At 44.8% G+C, this 16125-nt stretch overlaps 1 protein-coding gene across 1 annotated transcript in view; it reads right to left on the bottom strand.

Annotated features, from left to right (window-relative positions):
- The window catches only part of atrn (attractin), a 104031-nt gene that overhangs the window by 73274 nt on the left and 14632 nt on the right, over positions 1 to 16125 (bottom strand). Inside the window, exons 6-16 of the mRNA XM_068718130.1 lie at positions 15157 to 15295; positions 14880 to 15061; positions 11086 to 11305; positions 10336 to 10521; positions 8086 to 8331; positions 6974 to 7111; positions 5797 to 5890; positions 4499 to 4551; positions 2287 to 2381; positions 599 to 677; positions 1 to 45 (exon numbers count right to left, since the gene is read on the bottom strand). The exon at positions 1 to 45 is cut by the window's left edge and continues 113 nt beyond it. Of these exons, the coding sequence (XP_068574231.1) occupies positions 1 to 45; positions 599 to 677; positions 2287 to 2381; positions 4499 to 4551; positions 5797 to 5890; positions 6974 to 7111; positions 8086 to 8331; positions 10336 to 10521; positions 11086 to 11305; positions 14880 to 15061; positions 15157 to 15295 (1477 nt within the window). The remainder of the gene's footprint in view (positions 46 to 598; positions 678 to 2286; positions 2382 to 4498; positions 4552 to 5796; positions 5891 to 6973; positions 7112 to 8085; positions 8332 to 10335; positions 10522 to 11085; positions 11306 to 14879; positions 15062 to 15156; positions 15296 to 16125) is intronic.

Below are 16125 nucleotides of genomic sequence, written 5' to 3'. Positions count from 1 at the left end.
TGCTCCGGGAGACGATGGGGATCTCCTCCCCGGTCTGAGTGCCTGCTGAGTGACAGAGAGAGGAAGAGAAGGACGGAGAGAGGGGAAACAAGAGTTAAGGACGGCAGGATGAGGGTAATGATGATAAAGAGAACAGGACAAGGCCACAAGGTGAAGGCAGACGAATGAGGAATTAAAGGAATACTTCACCCGCAGAGTAATCATGTGTTCATCAATTACTCACCCCGTTAGTAGAGAGAAAAAAGCATAAATAAAGACTTAAAAAAATCTGAAACGACTAAGACCAAAACGAGAGTTCACTGGTTTATGTCTCGTTTAAACTCAAGAGAAGATGAACTTAAACTAGAACCATCAGCTTATTTCTCATCCATCCGAGACGAACACATGGAAGATGACAGCACTCTGTCTTTTGATCTTCAAAAAGACGATGAAGTAAATCAAAGAAAACAAGAGCAAATCCTCACATTTGAAAAGCTAGATAAAAAAAAAAAAAAAAAAAAAAGGGTAGATTCTGTGTTTTTTTTCGCTCGATGAATGGATTGTTCTATCATCAACATCGTCCCGTTCTCATCGTCCCGGGTGATTTACAGAGACCTACCGGTGAAGCTCGTGGCCCAGGTTATGTTCAGGTTGAAGTTCTTTGAGGCGTTTATGAACATGTCTAGATCCCGGTTCGGCTGAGGAGGGAGAGAAGACACAGAAAGCAGGCAGTCGTCGTCGTCATCATCATCATCATCATCATCATCATCATCATCGGTGTTATTATGGTCTATCATATTAATGTGCAAAGGAGAAGGATAAATCAGCATATTTTAAAAAAAGAAACATGTACAAAATGTGTTTCCAGATCAAAAGGTTTGCTTTACAGTAAATGCAGAGCACAGATCCCCCCTCCCCCTCCCCCCCTCCCCCCTCCCGCTGTACAAACAGTTTGCACTGCTAATGGAAGCTGCATTAGCAAAACAAATGTTTGAACATGAGTCGATGATGAAAATGATATGCATTAAAAGACATGAGTGCAGTTGTTCAGCGATATCTGCTTTGATAATGTGGAGTGGGTGTCGAGATGTTTATTCCGCTGGCCGACAGGCAGCGTTTGTTAATTATCATGTGAATAAATTCAGAGATGACTGAGTAAAGATGCTCTAAATATTTGTTATTATTTATTGTATAATTTAGACGTTGTCGTTTTGACGAGTTCTGCAGCATCCCGGCTCGCTGAATACCTGCTGAACGTCACACGACGTCCTCATGCAGAACGTCTGAGGCGAGGAACCTTTCTACAGGATAACATGCAGAAACTTCACCGCGTTCAAAATCTCACACTTTATCTTTTTTTTACTTTTAGAGAGATTGTGATGTGCATTTGACATACTACATAGTGCACACACACACACACACACACACACACACACACACACACACACACACACACACACACACACACACACACACACACACACACACACACACACACACCATCTGCAATATCTAATCAGATCCTCGTGTTTCAGTTCCAGATGCTGCAGCCGTGTAAACAGGACTGGACCAGCTTCCATTTACAGGGAAAACATCTGTGTGATGAGCGGAGTTGAATCATTTCATTATTTTTAATTTTATGTCTTACTATCTATAACTTGTTCTTATTTTAATACAAGCCATGCTGGGTTGTTTTTTTGTTGCCAGTGCTATATCGTAAACGTTCTTGTTATATTCTAATAAAAATATGAAGTTTAATTATGTGGCTATACTGTAAAAATGAGATCTCAGTCTCAATGGGACTTTTCCCATCTTAATAAAGACACTACGTTGACACGCTGTAATAAAAGGTAATAGTTTGTTGTTACTGTTTATATTCGGGGTTGTAACGGAGCGACTCCCCTCATTACGGTCGCTGCTTGATTTTACACTGAAATTAAAATCTCTTCTCTTCCAAGCGTCGTCTTTAATGCGGCGCTCGTGATTATTGCGTCTGTAAATTGGGACTTTCTGTGTGTACTCCAGTTAAATAAACCATTAAAGATCCTCTTGCATTCGCTGGAGAGTGAATCGCCACCAAGCAGAAAACGGACAGAAACGTTTTGCATCAGCTCTTGTGCACCGGCCTCTCTTAAGACGTTCCACCGCGTCACAATCTCTGTGATTATCGTTACTAAGTTGGCGAAGAAGCGACAGGAGACGCGTCGAGGCGATCGCCATCCTGCGCCGGCCTCTTTTGCAATCTTTTAATCCCAATAAAAAGCGACAGCTGCTGTGACGGCGGGGCGCTCGCCGTCGGAGACGTACCTCCTCAGGTGTGGCCACGAAGTTGATGGCGGTGTAGTAGCGGTCGTCCTCCTGAGACAGGCTGAAGGTGAACTGGTAGTCGATGAGGAGCGTGTCTGTTTTGAAGTGTGGGAGAGCGAGGAGGGGATTAGAAAAGAAGAAGAAGAAGAAGAGCTCGATTAGTTTCAAAGTCACACAAGAACATGTTTTCACACAGCGCTCGGGGCCAGAATCCTTTTTATTTTTTGAAATTGATTGACTTTTTTTTTTTTTTTTTTGGGTGGACCTGAACATTTTACTGCGTCTGTGATGAAGGTCATGAGGCTGGCTTATATGGCTGTGAGCGAGTCAGCATTAAACAACAGCTGGAGATCTCCGTCAACAACAGCCACGACCACTTGTAGAAAGTCAAACTCCACCCGAGTCATTTCCACTCGTCTCAAACATCTCGGTCCATTTTTTAGTCCAGAATCTCGTGAACACACCTCCCACCAAGACACATTTCAACCAACGAGTGTTTGTTGTTGCTGTTGCTGTATTGAATGTTGGTTTCAACAGGATCCCAGAGCCGAGTCATCAACAGGATCCCAGATCTGAGTAATCAACAGCATCCCAGATCTGAGTAATCAACAGGATCCCAGATCTGAGTCATCAACAGGATCTCAGAGCCGAGTCATCAACAGGATCTCAGAGCCGAGTCATCAACAGGATCCCAGATCTGAGTAATCAACAGGATCCCAGATCTGAGTCATCAACAGGATCCCAGATCTGAGTCACCAACAGAATCCCAGATCTGAGTCACCAACAGGATCCCAGATTTGAGTAATCAACAGGATCCCAGATCTGAGTAATCAACAGGATCCCAGATCTGAGTAATCAACAGGATCCCAGATCTGAGTCATTAACAGGATCCTAGATCTGAGTCACCAACAGGATCCCAGAGCTGAGTCATCAACAGGATCCTAGATCTGAGTCACCAACAGGATCCCAGAGCTGAGTCATCAACAGGATCCCAGATCTGAGTCACCAACAGGATCCCAGAGCCAAGTCATCAACAGGATCCCAGAAAATCCCCCAAAAATTCAATTTCCAATCGAACCGAGACGGAGAGAGTGTCTTTCCGTCCGTCCTTTGATTTTCTCGACAATCGTCCGTCTGATCGACCTCACGCTCGCCGGCTGAACCGCGGAGCACTCAGGGAAGCAGAGGGTCGAGGGTGAAGTTGTCTGGATTAGCGTTTTTTGTGAAAAGCTGCAAGCGGCAATACCGCCGACCAAGCAATCTGGCCAACAGGAGCTGCACTAGCAATTTAAAAAAAACAGAGATAAGCAGCAGAGACCTCACAGCGGACCGAGCCGAACCCAAAGAGCGTTTGTAGTTTGATGTTACTATTGATTATTTATATGTTTGTTACAGATTACGATCAAATCTAAAAAGATATAGAAAAACAAATCCTTTTCTCCGAGACGCTGGAACAATCCAAGATTTAAAACCTGCTGTTGATTAATTTTCTGACAATTGACTGATTAGTCATCAAATCGTGTCAGAGCCAAACATAAATAACATGAAATTAATTAAAATAGCTAGACGCACGTCAGAAAAGAGGGTGACTAAACAGCAGCGGACGACACGAGTTGACCCATATAGATCGACTCCGGTCCACCGGTATTAATAGCTCCTCCTGTCCTCTTCAAAACACAATTATTAAATTATGAAATAATGAGGAATATAAGTGTTTATGTAGCGTGGAGGACAGAGTTAGTTAAAGTCCCACGGTGTCTGCGTTATCATATTCTGCAGCACATAATCATAGTTGACAGGAATAATAATGACAGGAGACTAATCTGCAGTGTGTGCAGCGCCGCGGTCTCTGTCATCGCAGCGGGGAAGAAAGAGAAAGACGGCCCTTCAAATAAAAAAAAAAAAAAAAAGAAGCTTCGCCGCATTCAAACACTTTCATGTGCGTCTCTCACTTTCCATTCTTTTCACCCGCGACTTGTTTTAAGAAACGCCGTTCCTCCTCGGGGCTGTTTTTCCTTTAAAACATCAAACTACTTGAGACCCACTTTGATTTAAGGGCCGTGTAACATTCTCTACATCGACCTGAACAAGCGGGGGAAGAGGAGGGCCTCACGTAATGCGACCCCACACCCACACACCCACCCACCCCCACCCACCCACCCACACACACACACACACCTTCGCCGAAGTCGATAATTGGATTTCCACTTACAGTAGCATGTTCCTTTGAGGGGGTTGCCTTGGTACCGGTTCTCCACTTCACACCTGAAAGAAGGAGGTGAAGGGAAATGAGACGTAACGGGAGGGGAAGGCGGCAAACATGGGAGAAAACAAGGGGGGGGGGGGGGGGGGGGGAGAAAAAGGCAAATTAGGACGATTTAATTGCTGATGAAAAAAGCAGACAGTCGGTCTTCTCCTTCAGTCACAAAGAAAAGCAGATAAAGAAGGAAGAGAGCGAGGCTGACAGACATCGCTAACAGACACTCCTCGTTTTCATGCTGATGATTTGTGAAACTTGTATCTCAAGTTTTTTAATGGGTTTTGGGAAGCCCTATGGTAATGAAGGCCAGAGTTAAGATTAGTGCCGCTAGCGCTAATGAACAGCTGCTATTACTGCGAGCCAGAAGAAGAGAGGTGCAGAGTCTTAAAACGTATTAGCATGTTCGCTTAATACAACGTTTTTTTGTTTTTTTTTGTAAATTTACGTTTCTAATCAAAATCCTTGAATTTAAAGTGGCACATCAAAAATAAGTTTTTCTGAAAACGTGTGCAAAGACAAATTTATTTCAATGGAGTTCACACAGTTTAGGCAGCCTAGAGGCTTGAGTAAAAACACAAGTAAAGATCCAGAGTTTGTAAAAACTCCTCTGAACCCACAACCGTCTGACGGTCCTTCAACCAATCATGTGTGACAAACGATTAAATCAGGAAAAATAACCAAATCTAAGCTTTATTCTAAATGTCTCATTTCAAATTTCGCCAAAAATAAACCAGATCCTGTAAAAAAAACATTTTGGGCTCTCAGTGCAACTGGTGATCCAACAGTCACATGACAACAATGACGTCATAGTTCACCTGGACTTTCAGGCTGTTTACACAGAGCAGAGAGGAGAGGTTGTACAACATAATAGTTTGTTATCTATATCATCTGAAAGCCTGATTATTCTCCCCAATATCGGCAACACTTGTGGGCACTTGCAAAAATGTTGGATGTATAGATTCCATTTTTTCTAAAACAAATTATCAAAGAATTTGAACTTGTGTTTCTTTTCCGTTTTATGCGTTATAACAGTTATTCTGCACAAAAGACAAGTTTGAGTTCTTCTGTTTCCATAGAGGTGCAGGATATAACAGCAAGTAAAATGTAACGGAAGCAAAAAAACAACAACAACAACAACAACAACAACAACACATCCATGAACTGCTTGAGGTTCAGAGGGTTAACACGTTTTCCCGAGGCAGGACAGACGAGGACAGAGGACAGACGAGGACAGAGGAGGACAGACTCACAGGTGGCAGCGATCTCCTTTGATGCCCTTTGTGGTGCAGAAGCACTTGCCGTTGTTGGGGTTGCACACGCTGGCGTGGCCGTTACACTTGCAGGCTGAACAGAAGACATGAGACGTCAAATGTTAAGTGCATCAGAAGAATACGTTCAATGACTGCTATTGCTCTAAACAACTCTTTTCATGTATAAATGCAGTAAAATGAGAGGTTTTCTAAAGGGACTCTGGTGCTTAGAAACACTACCGCTTTTGTCCACAAGTTCACATTTTGATTCAGTTAAAGGTACTTATGTTTTTACTAAATACCAGCTTTTCCTGTCTTACGTGAAGCTTGACACAGTTGTGAAAAGTTCGACGGCAACTCTGCTTCCCCTGAATGTTTCATTAGGGGTCAAGTGTCTCCTTCTCCAAAGGAAAGGACAAGGAGGGAATAAACCCACAAGTTTAGCTTCAGAGACAACTTTAAAGCTGCGTCTCCCACAGGAGCTCTGGCTCCCGACCCGTCCGAGGTGACCCAAGAGACACTTTTTGTGTCCGTGAACAGATGCCGAATGTCCATTATGTGATTTTGAGGACACCTGTATAAATGTTAACGTTTGCATTAAAGATCACCGAGCCTCTCGGGAAGTCTGTGGAACGACAAGCCATATTAGGATTCCATCTTCTTCTTGTGCACCTTTTTTTTTTTTGCTCACGCTCATTAACGCCTCCCCGAGTCAAACTGATGAGAGAAATGACACGATTAGATGTCAAGTAAAACATGTCTTTAATGTCCCGTGGGGGGGGGGGGTGTCGCTGCAAGCTGGAGGCAGAAAATAAGACGCATAAACAACGAGTGCATAATACTGACAAGATGAAGATATGCAGAGAGGCTGGTTTATGGCTGTCACTGATGTAGAACTAAGTAAATATATATATTCCAAAGGGACACATGGAATTAGAGCATCCCGAGAAAAACATAGACTGACTGTGTTTATATTGGTGAGCTCAATTAAGCTGCTGAAGGAATGGACGATTGATTTGTTTTCTGATTGACTGACTGTCAGCATTAGCTGCAGAGGCGTAGAGAACATCTTTAATATCCCCGCGGGACCGCTTCACCACGGCAGACGTAAAAACTGTAAAGAAAACCGGGACCGGGCTGCTGTATTTAGCGGCGGGAGGACGGAGCGGATACTCACGCTGGCAGCTGCCCCCGTTGGTGGGGTCTCCGTAGAAGCCGGAGATGCAGCTCTCGCAGTGCCGGCCCGTCGTCAGGTCCTCGCACTTCTCGCACACGCTCTCGTTGACGCACTGGCTGTGACCGTTGCACTGACAGGCTGTTTCGGAGGGTAAACAAAGCGCATACTGCATGAACATCACCGGGAAAAATTCAACTTTTTACTCTTTTTTTTTTTCTTTCTTTCTTTTTTTTTTTTTTTTTTTGAATAAACAGCCTCAGGCCCAAACACGAGTGAAAACGGTGGTTAATATGCGAGTAGAGAACGTGACATGAAGTGTGGGAGCTGAAGTGTCTGTCGGTGCGGCGCATGAAGTCCTCGCGTGACAAATAGCGTTACTTTGATTTTCTCTGCGACAGGTTTGTTTGTTTGTTTGTTTGTTGAGGGTTTTTACTCCACAGGTCTGTCGATGTGAGAGGAGCCACAATAACAGCTGCAGGTCTTTGGCATGTCCTTCTGGTAGTGTGGATTGGAACGAACAGAATAAAACAAAAGTCAGTTTGTTAAGAAGGGCGAGTGGTTTTATGATCTTATACATGTTCAGCCCGAGAAAAACGGTTGTACATCGTCAACTTTTTTTGGAGATTTTTAGAGCCAAAAAGTCAAGGATGTCTCGACCTCTGCTGCTTTATTGTGTCCAAACGTAGAGTTGATCCTTTCCTTTCACCTGCAGTGTTATCTGCAGTCCATTCATTAAAAAAATAAAAGGTTAGAATATATAAATAGACCGACTACTGATACGACTTTCTGTTATAGTTTCATGAATACGACTTAAAAACATCTGAACAAAACATGATCCGATTCATATTTCATTGATATTTATATACCATATAAATACTGTACATCCCATCCTACACAGATATGAATCCTTCTTTTGGGAAGTGTTCCCTGAATATCTGCTCAGATATGAGTACATGTTATTGGGTTCAGGGCTTTGTTGAGTCTTTACCATGTAGAGCAGAAAGATCTCAAATAGTTTTCATTAAAAAAACAAGAAAAGAAAAACAAAAAAGAGCTTTGTGCCCTGATCCCCCGTTAAGTTAAGTAACATTTCCGCGTTGATGAACGGTTACCTGGGCAGTGGATGAAGGACCAGTTGTACTTGGCCTCGCCGGGACACATGCTGGCGTTGAGGGCGGGCTGCGGGCTGGCGGGCAGGCCGGGCAGGGTGGACGGGGCCGGGACCGAGGTCTGGAAGGGCCCGCGGTACGAGCCCTCGATGCACTGCCCTCTGCCCGTGTTGCTGGGGTCGGTGCACCAACCGCAGCCGGGCTGGTCCAGACACTGTCCGCACGTCCTGTAGCCGGAGCAGTTCTCCGCTGCAGCAGAGCACACGACAAGCAAGCATATCTCGAACTGTCAAGAAGCTAACCATTCACAAACAATGGCCCCAGTGAGCAAGTTTGTTATCGTGCATTTGTATATAAGGTCCCGAAGATTAAATTAATAACTCCCGCAAAGACCTTCTACGAGGCTCGACGGTTAATCTCCCTCATTCCTGATCCTTTGCCCGGATTTAAATCCCTAACTCTCCGCCCTCGAGGGCTTTCCCTGCAAACGGCTGTAAGCAACAACTTGTATTTAATTGACCTGCCGGGTTAAATAAATGAAAATGGTTCTCCGCTGCGCCGTACACAAAACAAAGCACCAGCCGGAGACTAAGTTATCAAAACTATGGAACCAGATTATTAATCCCCATCTCATCAACCGCATGGGGCCGCCGGTTTAATGCACTTCGGCTAAATGACGGTTAAAAAAACAAACATAAACATTTAGAAGACGCTCCGCTCCAGAGAGCCACGGTGATTTAAAATGTCCCCATTTTAGGGGCTTTTCTTCAAAGTCTGATTAAGATCGCTACATATGCTCGAGCGGTGGAGTAAATTAACCGCACGTGAGCGGACTTCAGATCTGCGCTCGAGCTTCTCCTCCTCCCGCCACGAACGACTCGGGAACGGTTCAATCGGAGGTAAGTAGAATGCTGCATCATGTTCATGGGTCTGACGGGGGGGGGGGGAGGAGGACTGAGAGAGAGAGAGAGAGAGAGAGAGAGAGAGAGACTGAGAGAGAGAGACAGAGATAGAGAGACTGAGAGAGAGAGATAGAGAGAGAGAGAGAGAGAGAGAGAGAGAGAAAGAGAGAGACAGAGAGAGAGAGAGAGCGAGAGAAAGAGAGAGACAGAAAGAGAGAGAGACTGAGAGAGAGAGAGACTGAGAGAGAGAGACTGAGAGAGAGAGAGACAGAGAGAGAGAAAGAGAGAGACTGAGAGAGAGACAGAGAGAGAGACAGAGAGAGAGACAGAGAGAGAGAAAGAGAGAGACTGAGAGAGAGAGAGACTGAGAGAGAGAAAGAGAGAGAGACTGAGAGAGAGAGAGAGAGACAGACAGAGAGAGACTGAGTGAGAGAGAGACTGAGAGAGAGAGAGAGAGAGACAGAGAGAGAGAGAGAGACAGAGAGAGAGAGAGAGAGACAGAGAGAGAGAGAGAGAGAGAGAGAGAGAGAGAGAGAGAGACAAAAGTGATTTGTTTGGAATAAATAGGAGAAGATTTGGGCACTTAAAGTATAATCAAGGGCACTTAAAGTATTAACTCAAGATATGTCGATGCTGCAGAACGGTCGTTACACTGAGGTATATGACGTCATCACTGAGTCCAGTCAGCTGATGAAGAGACATTACTATCTTGGGACTAATTACAGGAATGTCCTTAAAAGAAAAGCTTAGTTTGAAACTAAGTTATTATTATTCAAACGTTGTCTTCCACATATGAAGACATCTTTGCACGTTCAGCTGAACTGTTGTGTATGTAGTAGTATCAGCGGCAGGCATAAGGAAGATTTTATTATTTAGCATTTCGGGAATTAAGTCGAAATGCTAAAACTGAACTTTCAGAAATAATAGGAGAAAACATATTTAATTTGTATTATTATGATAATTAAGTCGGAATATTGAGAATAAGGGAGAACTAGGGTCAGCGCAAATACTGAAAGTTCAAATTTATTCTAGAAAATATAAAAATATTTGTAAAAATGTAAATTCCACCTCTTCTTCTTATGCCTGTCCCTAACACTCCTCTATAGTTTTACTCTGGCTAAAAGATAAATGAATTATTCGGTGTACTACTTGAACACTGTCACTATCCCCCCCCCCTCACACGTTTCTTTAAAAACACACCTCTTAGAAGGAACAGCTGTCTAATCACAAAGTCATAAAGGAACAACTTCACTATTAATAAAGATGCATTCAATGTCAAAACAAAAAAAAAAAAACACTGCAGGAGGACAGTGTCCGTCCCCTCTACGGCGTCTGGAGTGAGATGTCTTACGTGGACAACTGTTCATGGTGTACCACTCCATGCACTGTCCGAAGGGGAAGGAGGCCACGTAGGCGTTGGAGTCGACGCACTGCTTCATGTTGCTGCACCACATGCACTCCGAGCTGCTGCTGGTGCACTCGCTGCAGGTGGCTCTCATGGCGCACGGCGTCCGGCACTGCTTGGCGCTGTGGTTGGCTGGGGAACAATTTGCAAGGACGTTATCGCTCGAGCCCTTCGGAGTGTGAACGTGACTTCACGCAGAGAGCAAGACCAGTGAATAACAACAGATGTAACAACGGCGATCCTCAAATACAATCAGAATTCTGAATATTCTTTTAAATCACATGTTATACGATGAACCTCGAATCTATTTGCATCGTTCCGATCCCGGGAATGTCTTTGGTCCTTTCCGCCTCGTTACCTTGTACTGAAAGACTGCCTGTGTTTGAAAGTGTGCTCTGACATTTATCTCAAACAACTCATGGCAGCGATCTCAGATTGTAAATTTGACAGCGACATAACTCCAGTTTGATGCTGGCCGTTATCCGAGGACAAGGAACGCTTCCGGTGCAGTTGATTTTGTATGAGATTTGCACCGTTTAACCAAAGTCTGGCGAGTATTTTCCTGCCAGTCCCTGTGCATGTGTATTCAGGTGAGTCTACATGAACCAGCATGTTATCTTATAGCTGCATTATGAGCCATGACTATGTTTGTTTTTTTCTGTCTGGACCTCCCTTCATGGAGTGTCGTGAACCCACCTGGCCGCTCACACAGGCTGCCGTTCACCGGGTTGATGCAGGTCTGCGCCTTCAGTCCGCTGGACGCCGGCTCGGCCAGGTAGCCGCAGAAGCCGGCGTCGCTCGGCTCGCCGGGGAGCCACTGCAGGGTGGTGTTGGTGAAGGGCGACATGTCCTCCCAGCACCAGTACGACACGTTGATCTTCCTGAGCCCCACCCACGGCGTCACCGAAGCCTTGTACTGCAAGCACACGACAGGAAGCCAAAGTCAAAACATCTGCAACATCTGCACAATCATAGCCAGAAACTGTGTATGTACACATATATATATATGTGTCGCCATTATTGTGTTGTTTCCGTAGAGGTGCTCGTATATTGCGAGGCGACATTGAGTAAAATGTGACACCCTAAAACCGCTCGAGGTAAAGAGAGAACCGAGAGACAACTTCATCGCCAGGATCCCTGCAGCTGAAGACTTATGTGATATTTGGTGAAAATCGATGCCAAAAAAAAAAAAAAAAACGGATTTTCATAGCCGTGTTTCTTTTGTTGTCGTCAGGAATCACAACTTTGACCTGGATTGTCAGTGGCGCAAACAGAAAGTGTTATGTCGGCGATATTTCACCCGCGCCGACATGAATTCCCCTCCGGAGCGACTGAGCGGCTGTAAAAAAAAAAAAAAAAAAAAAAAGCAGCTTTACCAGGGAGAGCTCCGCTGTCCGTCCCGTCTCTAATCAATGGCCGCGCTGTAGCAGCAGCAGTAAACAAAGAGAGCTCCGTCTCTCGCCGACGTGGGTCGAATTACTGCTCCGTCGGGATTCTGTTGCATTTCTTGGATTGATCGATCCGGTCTGGAATACAACATGGCAGGAAGACGTGCAAAGCATGTTCGACTCGACAGTTTGAGAACTAATTTTATTCCTGAGAAATTAGGTTGGTTTTTTTTTTGCCTCTTCTCTACCTTTAAGCCCAGAGATTACCTGGAACTGACCAACAGAATTGAATTTAGACCAACAGGGGAAATCTACACGATTCCATTAGTATGGATGGAAACCACTTTCCAATCCCAGCCCAGGCTTTGCGATTCAGACGAAAATCTTTTTTTGTCTCCGACGTTACACGTCCCTTGTGGCGGCTCCAGGGGAATATGTAGGAGCGTAAGTGGCTTACATTCTTTGCACGGGTGGCTTTCAGAGAGGGACGGCGGTGTTTGTGCCCGCCGGGTGATCCGACACACACAGACTAACGCGGGGCTGCAGCCGGAGATGACACCGTGTTGCATTCAAGTGCGGACCGGGTCGTTAGAAACTGAACCGGTACTTTTTCCACACACACACACACACACACACACACACACACACACACACACACACACACACACACACACACACACACACACACACACACACACACACACACACACACACACACACACACACACACACACACACCGGGTTATGTAACACTCCTCATCTGTGATTAGAGCGATAATGTGGGATGACGTCCTTCTACGGCGCCTTCAGGAAATGTGATCGTATGAATCCAATTATAGGACAGGAAATGTGTCCTTTATGGAGACGCCTTTTTGGCCATTTAGTGGCAACGGTTTCCTTTTTCATTATCCGTTATTCTGCTGCTCATCGATTCACCGCTTAGGTTATAAAATGACCGAAAATTGTGGGGAAAATGCCCGCTATAGAAGCCAGGGTGAGGTCTTCAAATGTCATCGTTTGTCTGATTTTGGGGGACCTGATCACAGCTAGATCCGTCTGAATATTGTGTGTGTGTGTGTGTGTGTGTGTGTGTGTGTGTGTGTGTGTGTGTATGCTCGAGTTCACCGAGGAGTATTACATAATCCAGCATGTGTCAAAGGCACTGCGAGAGTACAGTTCTAACGACTAATCAGGCACTAAAAATAATGGAAGAAAAGCTGTCGCATACTGAAAAGACACAATCCACTCAGCTTTAAGAGCTTTACAATTTTTTTGTTTAGTTTTCTCAAATAAGCTTTCAAACATATGAAACAGTCAGGCCTCAGAGCTTCTTTATTAAAGATTCGCTCAAAGACTACGGAGTAACGAAGGAGCGTCGCTATAAAATACCACATTTGCAGATCTACATTTGGACAGTCGGCTTTCAGCCCCGGAACACATTATCCCCCGAAATCAGATCAATATCAGATAGAAAGTCCTTCACAACAACAGGTTAAGTGCTGGCTGTAAGCAAACCTGCAAACACAGTGGAGTGTTCTACCTGCGTTGCTCGCTTGTAATGCTGAACGTGTCTATTATATATTCGACGCTGCACGTCTTTGGGTCCCCTGCAATACACCCGCTAAGGGTGAAGAGGATCGGATGAACGGCTGTCGAGATATGCAAAAAGACAGACGCGCATACGGACATGAAATCCTTGCTCTATAGTCTTAGCTTTATTGTGGCTTTATGATGGTGAGTGATCCACTGTCCACGCGGCAGAAAGCCTGTTCGAGCCCAGCTAGAGTTAAACAATTAGCAGTAGCTAACCGAATAAACATTTTGCGTGCAGCATATCCGTTTTATGCCGTTAGACCCATGTTTAGTCGCATTTGTCCCTTTCAAAATAAAATGAATTATTTGAAATTCATATTTCAGGGAGAAAAGGTAAACCGTCATCGGAGGGGCAAGTAGAAGTTTGGATGAAATCGATTGATGATTAAAATAGTTTACAATTGATTTTTGTTCAATCTATAAAATGCATACGTATTGCTGGGTATTCACATCTCCTGCTTAATAAATTATTAAATTATAATGACATTAAACCTGAAACAGGTTAGGCTAACAACAGGCTAATATATCAGCCGTTAACTTTACCCCAAGAGTCCGACCCTAATTGTCTTGAAGCTGTTCAACCTTTATCATTTTACATTTGAGCCAACATTTAACTCAGCGTTCCGTGAAATATAATCTAACACCGGACATCTTGATGATCAACGTTACAAGCAGCCGTGAGTAAAGAGCGCTACAGACATAAAGTCACAGAGTGTGCAGCTTCAGCGCTCTCCTGTGTTCAGTGTGTTCACATGAAACCCCCCCCCCCCCCCCCCATCCACACATCTCTACCTGAGTGACCTGCCTCTGAGGAGATAAACTCAAGTCGATCGTCGGGATGGATTTCTGTGCATTTGCTCTAACGGAGCGCGCGAGAGACGTCCGAGGAAAGAATCCGTTAACGGAACATTTGTTTTTCCACGCTCAACTGGTCCGAAAATCACAGACAAAAAAAATAAATAAAAAAGAATCCGAATGAGAGTTCAGCTGCAGAAAAAACCCGAAATAAAAGACGACGTTTCAAAAGAGAGCAGCACTGCCGAAAACTAAAAAGGTGCATGACGGTGAGGGATTTGAGATAACAGGAGAAATAAAGATGCACTTTTATAGTTTCCTTTCTTGAGTCAGTGTCTCAGATCTGGTTGGATTATGTTTTCTTGTTTCATCGGCCTCAACATGAACATATCTGCTCAAAGAAGAGGCTCTGAACAGTACATTTTTATTCTTTTAGCCGAAATATAAATTCTTCAGTCTTGATGTTTTTGCGATCTTCTTGCTGTAACAATCTATTTTATCTCCTCTCTCTCTCTCTCTCTCTCTCTCTCTCTCTCTCTCTCTCTCTCTCTCTCTCTCTCTCTCTCTCTCTCTCTCTCTCTCTCTTTGTGTTTGATATCTTTGTCGCTGCTGGCGTGACGACTCAATTTCCCCACGGAGAATATATTTAAGTTTGTCTAATCTGATGATTAATATCCTCCTCCTCCTCCTCCTCCTCCTCCTCCTCCCACTTACCACCACGCTCATTATCTGCAGCTCCTTCAGGACGAAGTCCACCTTCTTCTGCGTGGTCAGCGAGGCCAGGACGGCGTTGTGGCTCCTGCAGGCCAGCTTGGCGTTGTCGTACGTGTCCTTCGTCGTGATGAACTTCAGACAGGAGTTTCCCACCAGGTGCCAGCTTTCACCGCACACGTTTTCTGGAGCGGAGAGGAGCCGATGGGGAGTTGGTGCTGGAGACGCGACAGGCTGATACGCAAGTTGACATGAACGCCAAGTTCCTACCAAACCTTACCTGGCAGCGAGATGCACTCCTGGTTGCGAGGTTCCCACTGACAGTTCTGGTCCACAGCGCAGCTCTTGCAGCTGGTTTTCTTGTTGCACACGTAGGAGGGGTTGTCCTTGGGGCAAACGTCATACTCCCCTATGGCCCCCTGGGAAGAAAACAAAAAGGCGTCAACCAAAGACGCTCAGAAAAGATGACGTAGACGTATGAAATGGTAGTTATACTTAATTCAGTACTACGTTAGATATCTACACAGCTGTATTTAGCGTTGTAAAAATTAGCCAGCTAAGACGTTTACCAACGTCAGCTGCCAAATCTCGCCAGAGTGTGTTCCTGAGACAGAAAAAGGTCTCAAACTAAGTTCAATTTCTCTGTTTTAGTGTCAGTATGTTCGGAAGATATGTGGTTTGTGCAATCGGCCATAATCTGTGATCCCGTTCACTTCTCACATCGGAGGTAACAGACTCAGAACCTGCTGATGTTTCCTCCTAAAAAGGGGCGGGGCGGCGGGGAAACCCAAACACACGTCTTCTCTGAACCGTCTCTGCTTCCACTCTTAGGATTCAAAACACCAAAGCATTACACTCGGTGCTCCGCTTACTCATACGGCACAGAATAAAATGTTACTCCGTCACCAATAAAAGGCAACAAAAACGCTCCAGATTCGTAAGATTTTGAAAAAGATTGAAATGTTGTGGCCGTAACGAGAAAGAATCTTATCGCGTCCAAATTGAAATTCGTACTTTTTGTTACCGACAGTGCAGCTAAGACACATCATCACCAGTGTCGGATTATCAAACGATTGCAGTGGGAGAGAGACCGACCCGTATCCATCACATACTGTGGAGACGAGCGCCGATTAGAGCGCTGGAGGAGACACATTAACTGTCACATCGCATCTAAACGAGCGGTGATTTTAATCGCAGACTGACGAATCAGACTCAAGAGTTAGAGACTCATCAGCTCTTTGTATAATCT

The sequence above is a fragment of the Cebidichthys violaceus genome, unplaced genomic scaffold, assembly GCF_023349555.1.
Source record: "Cebidichthys violaceus isolate CVI_PGR_0920_01 unplaced genomic scaffold, fCebVio1.0.p SCAF_22, whole genome shotgun sequence".
NCBI classification, from domain to species: domain Eukaryota; kingdom Metazoa; phylum Chordata; class Actinopteri; order Perciformes; family Stichaeidae; genus Cebidichthys; species Cebidichthys violaceus.
The sequence above is the reverse complement of the archived record's forward strand: the minus strand, read 5'-3'. Positions and strand labels throughout refer to the sequence as shown.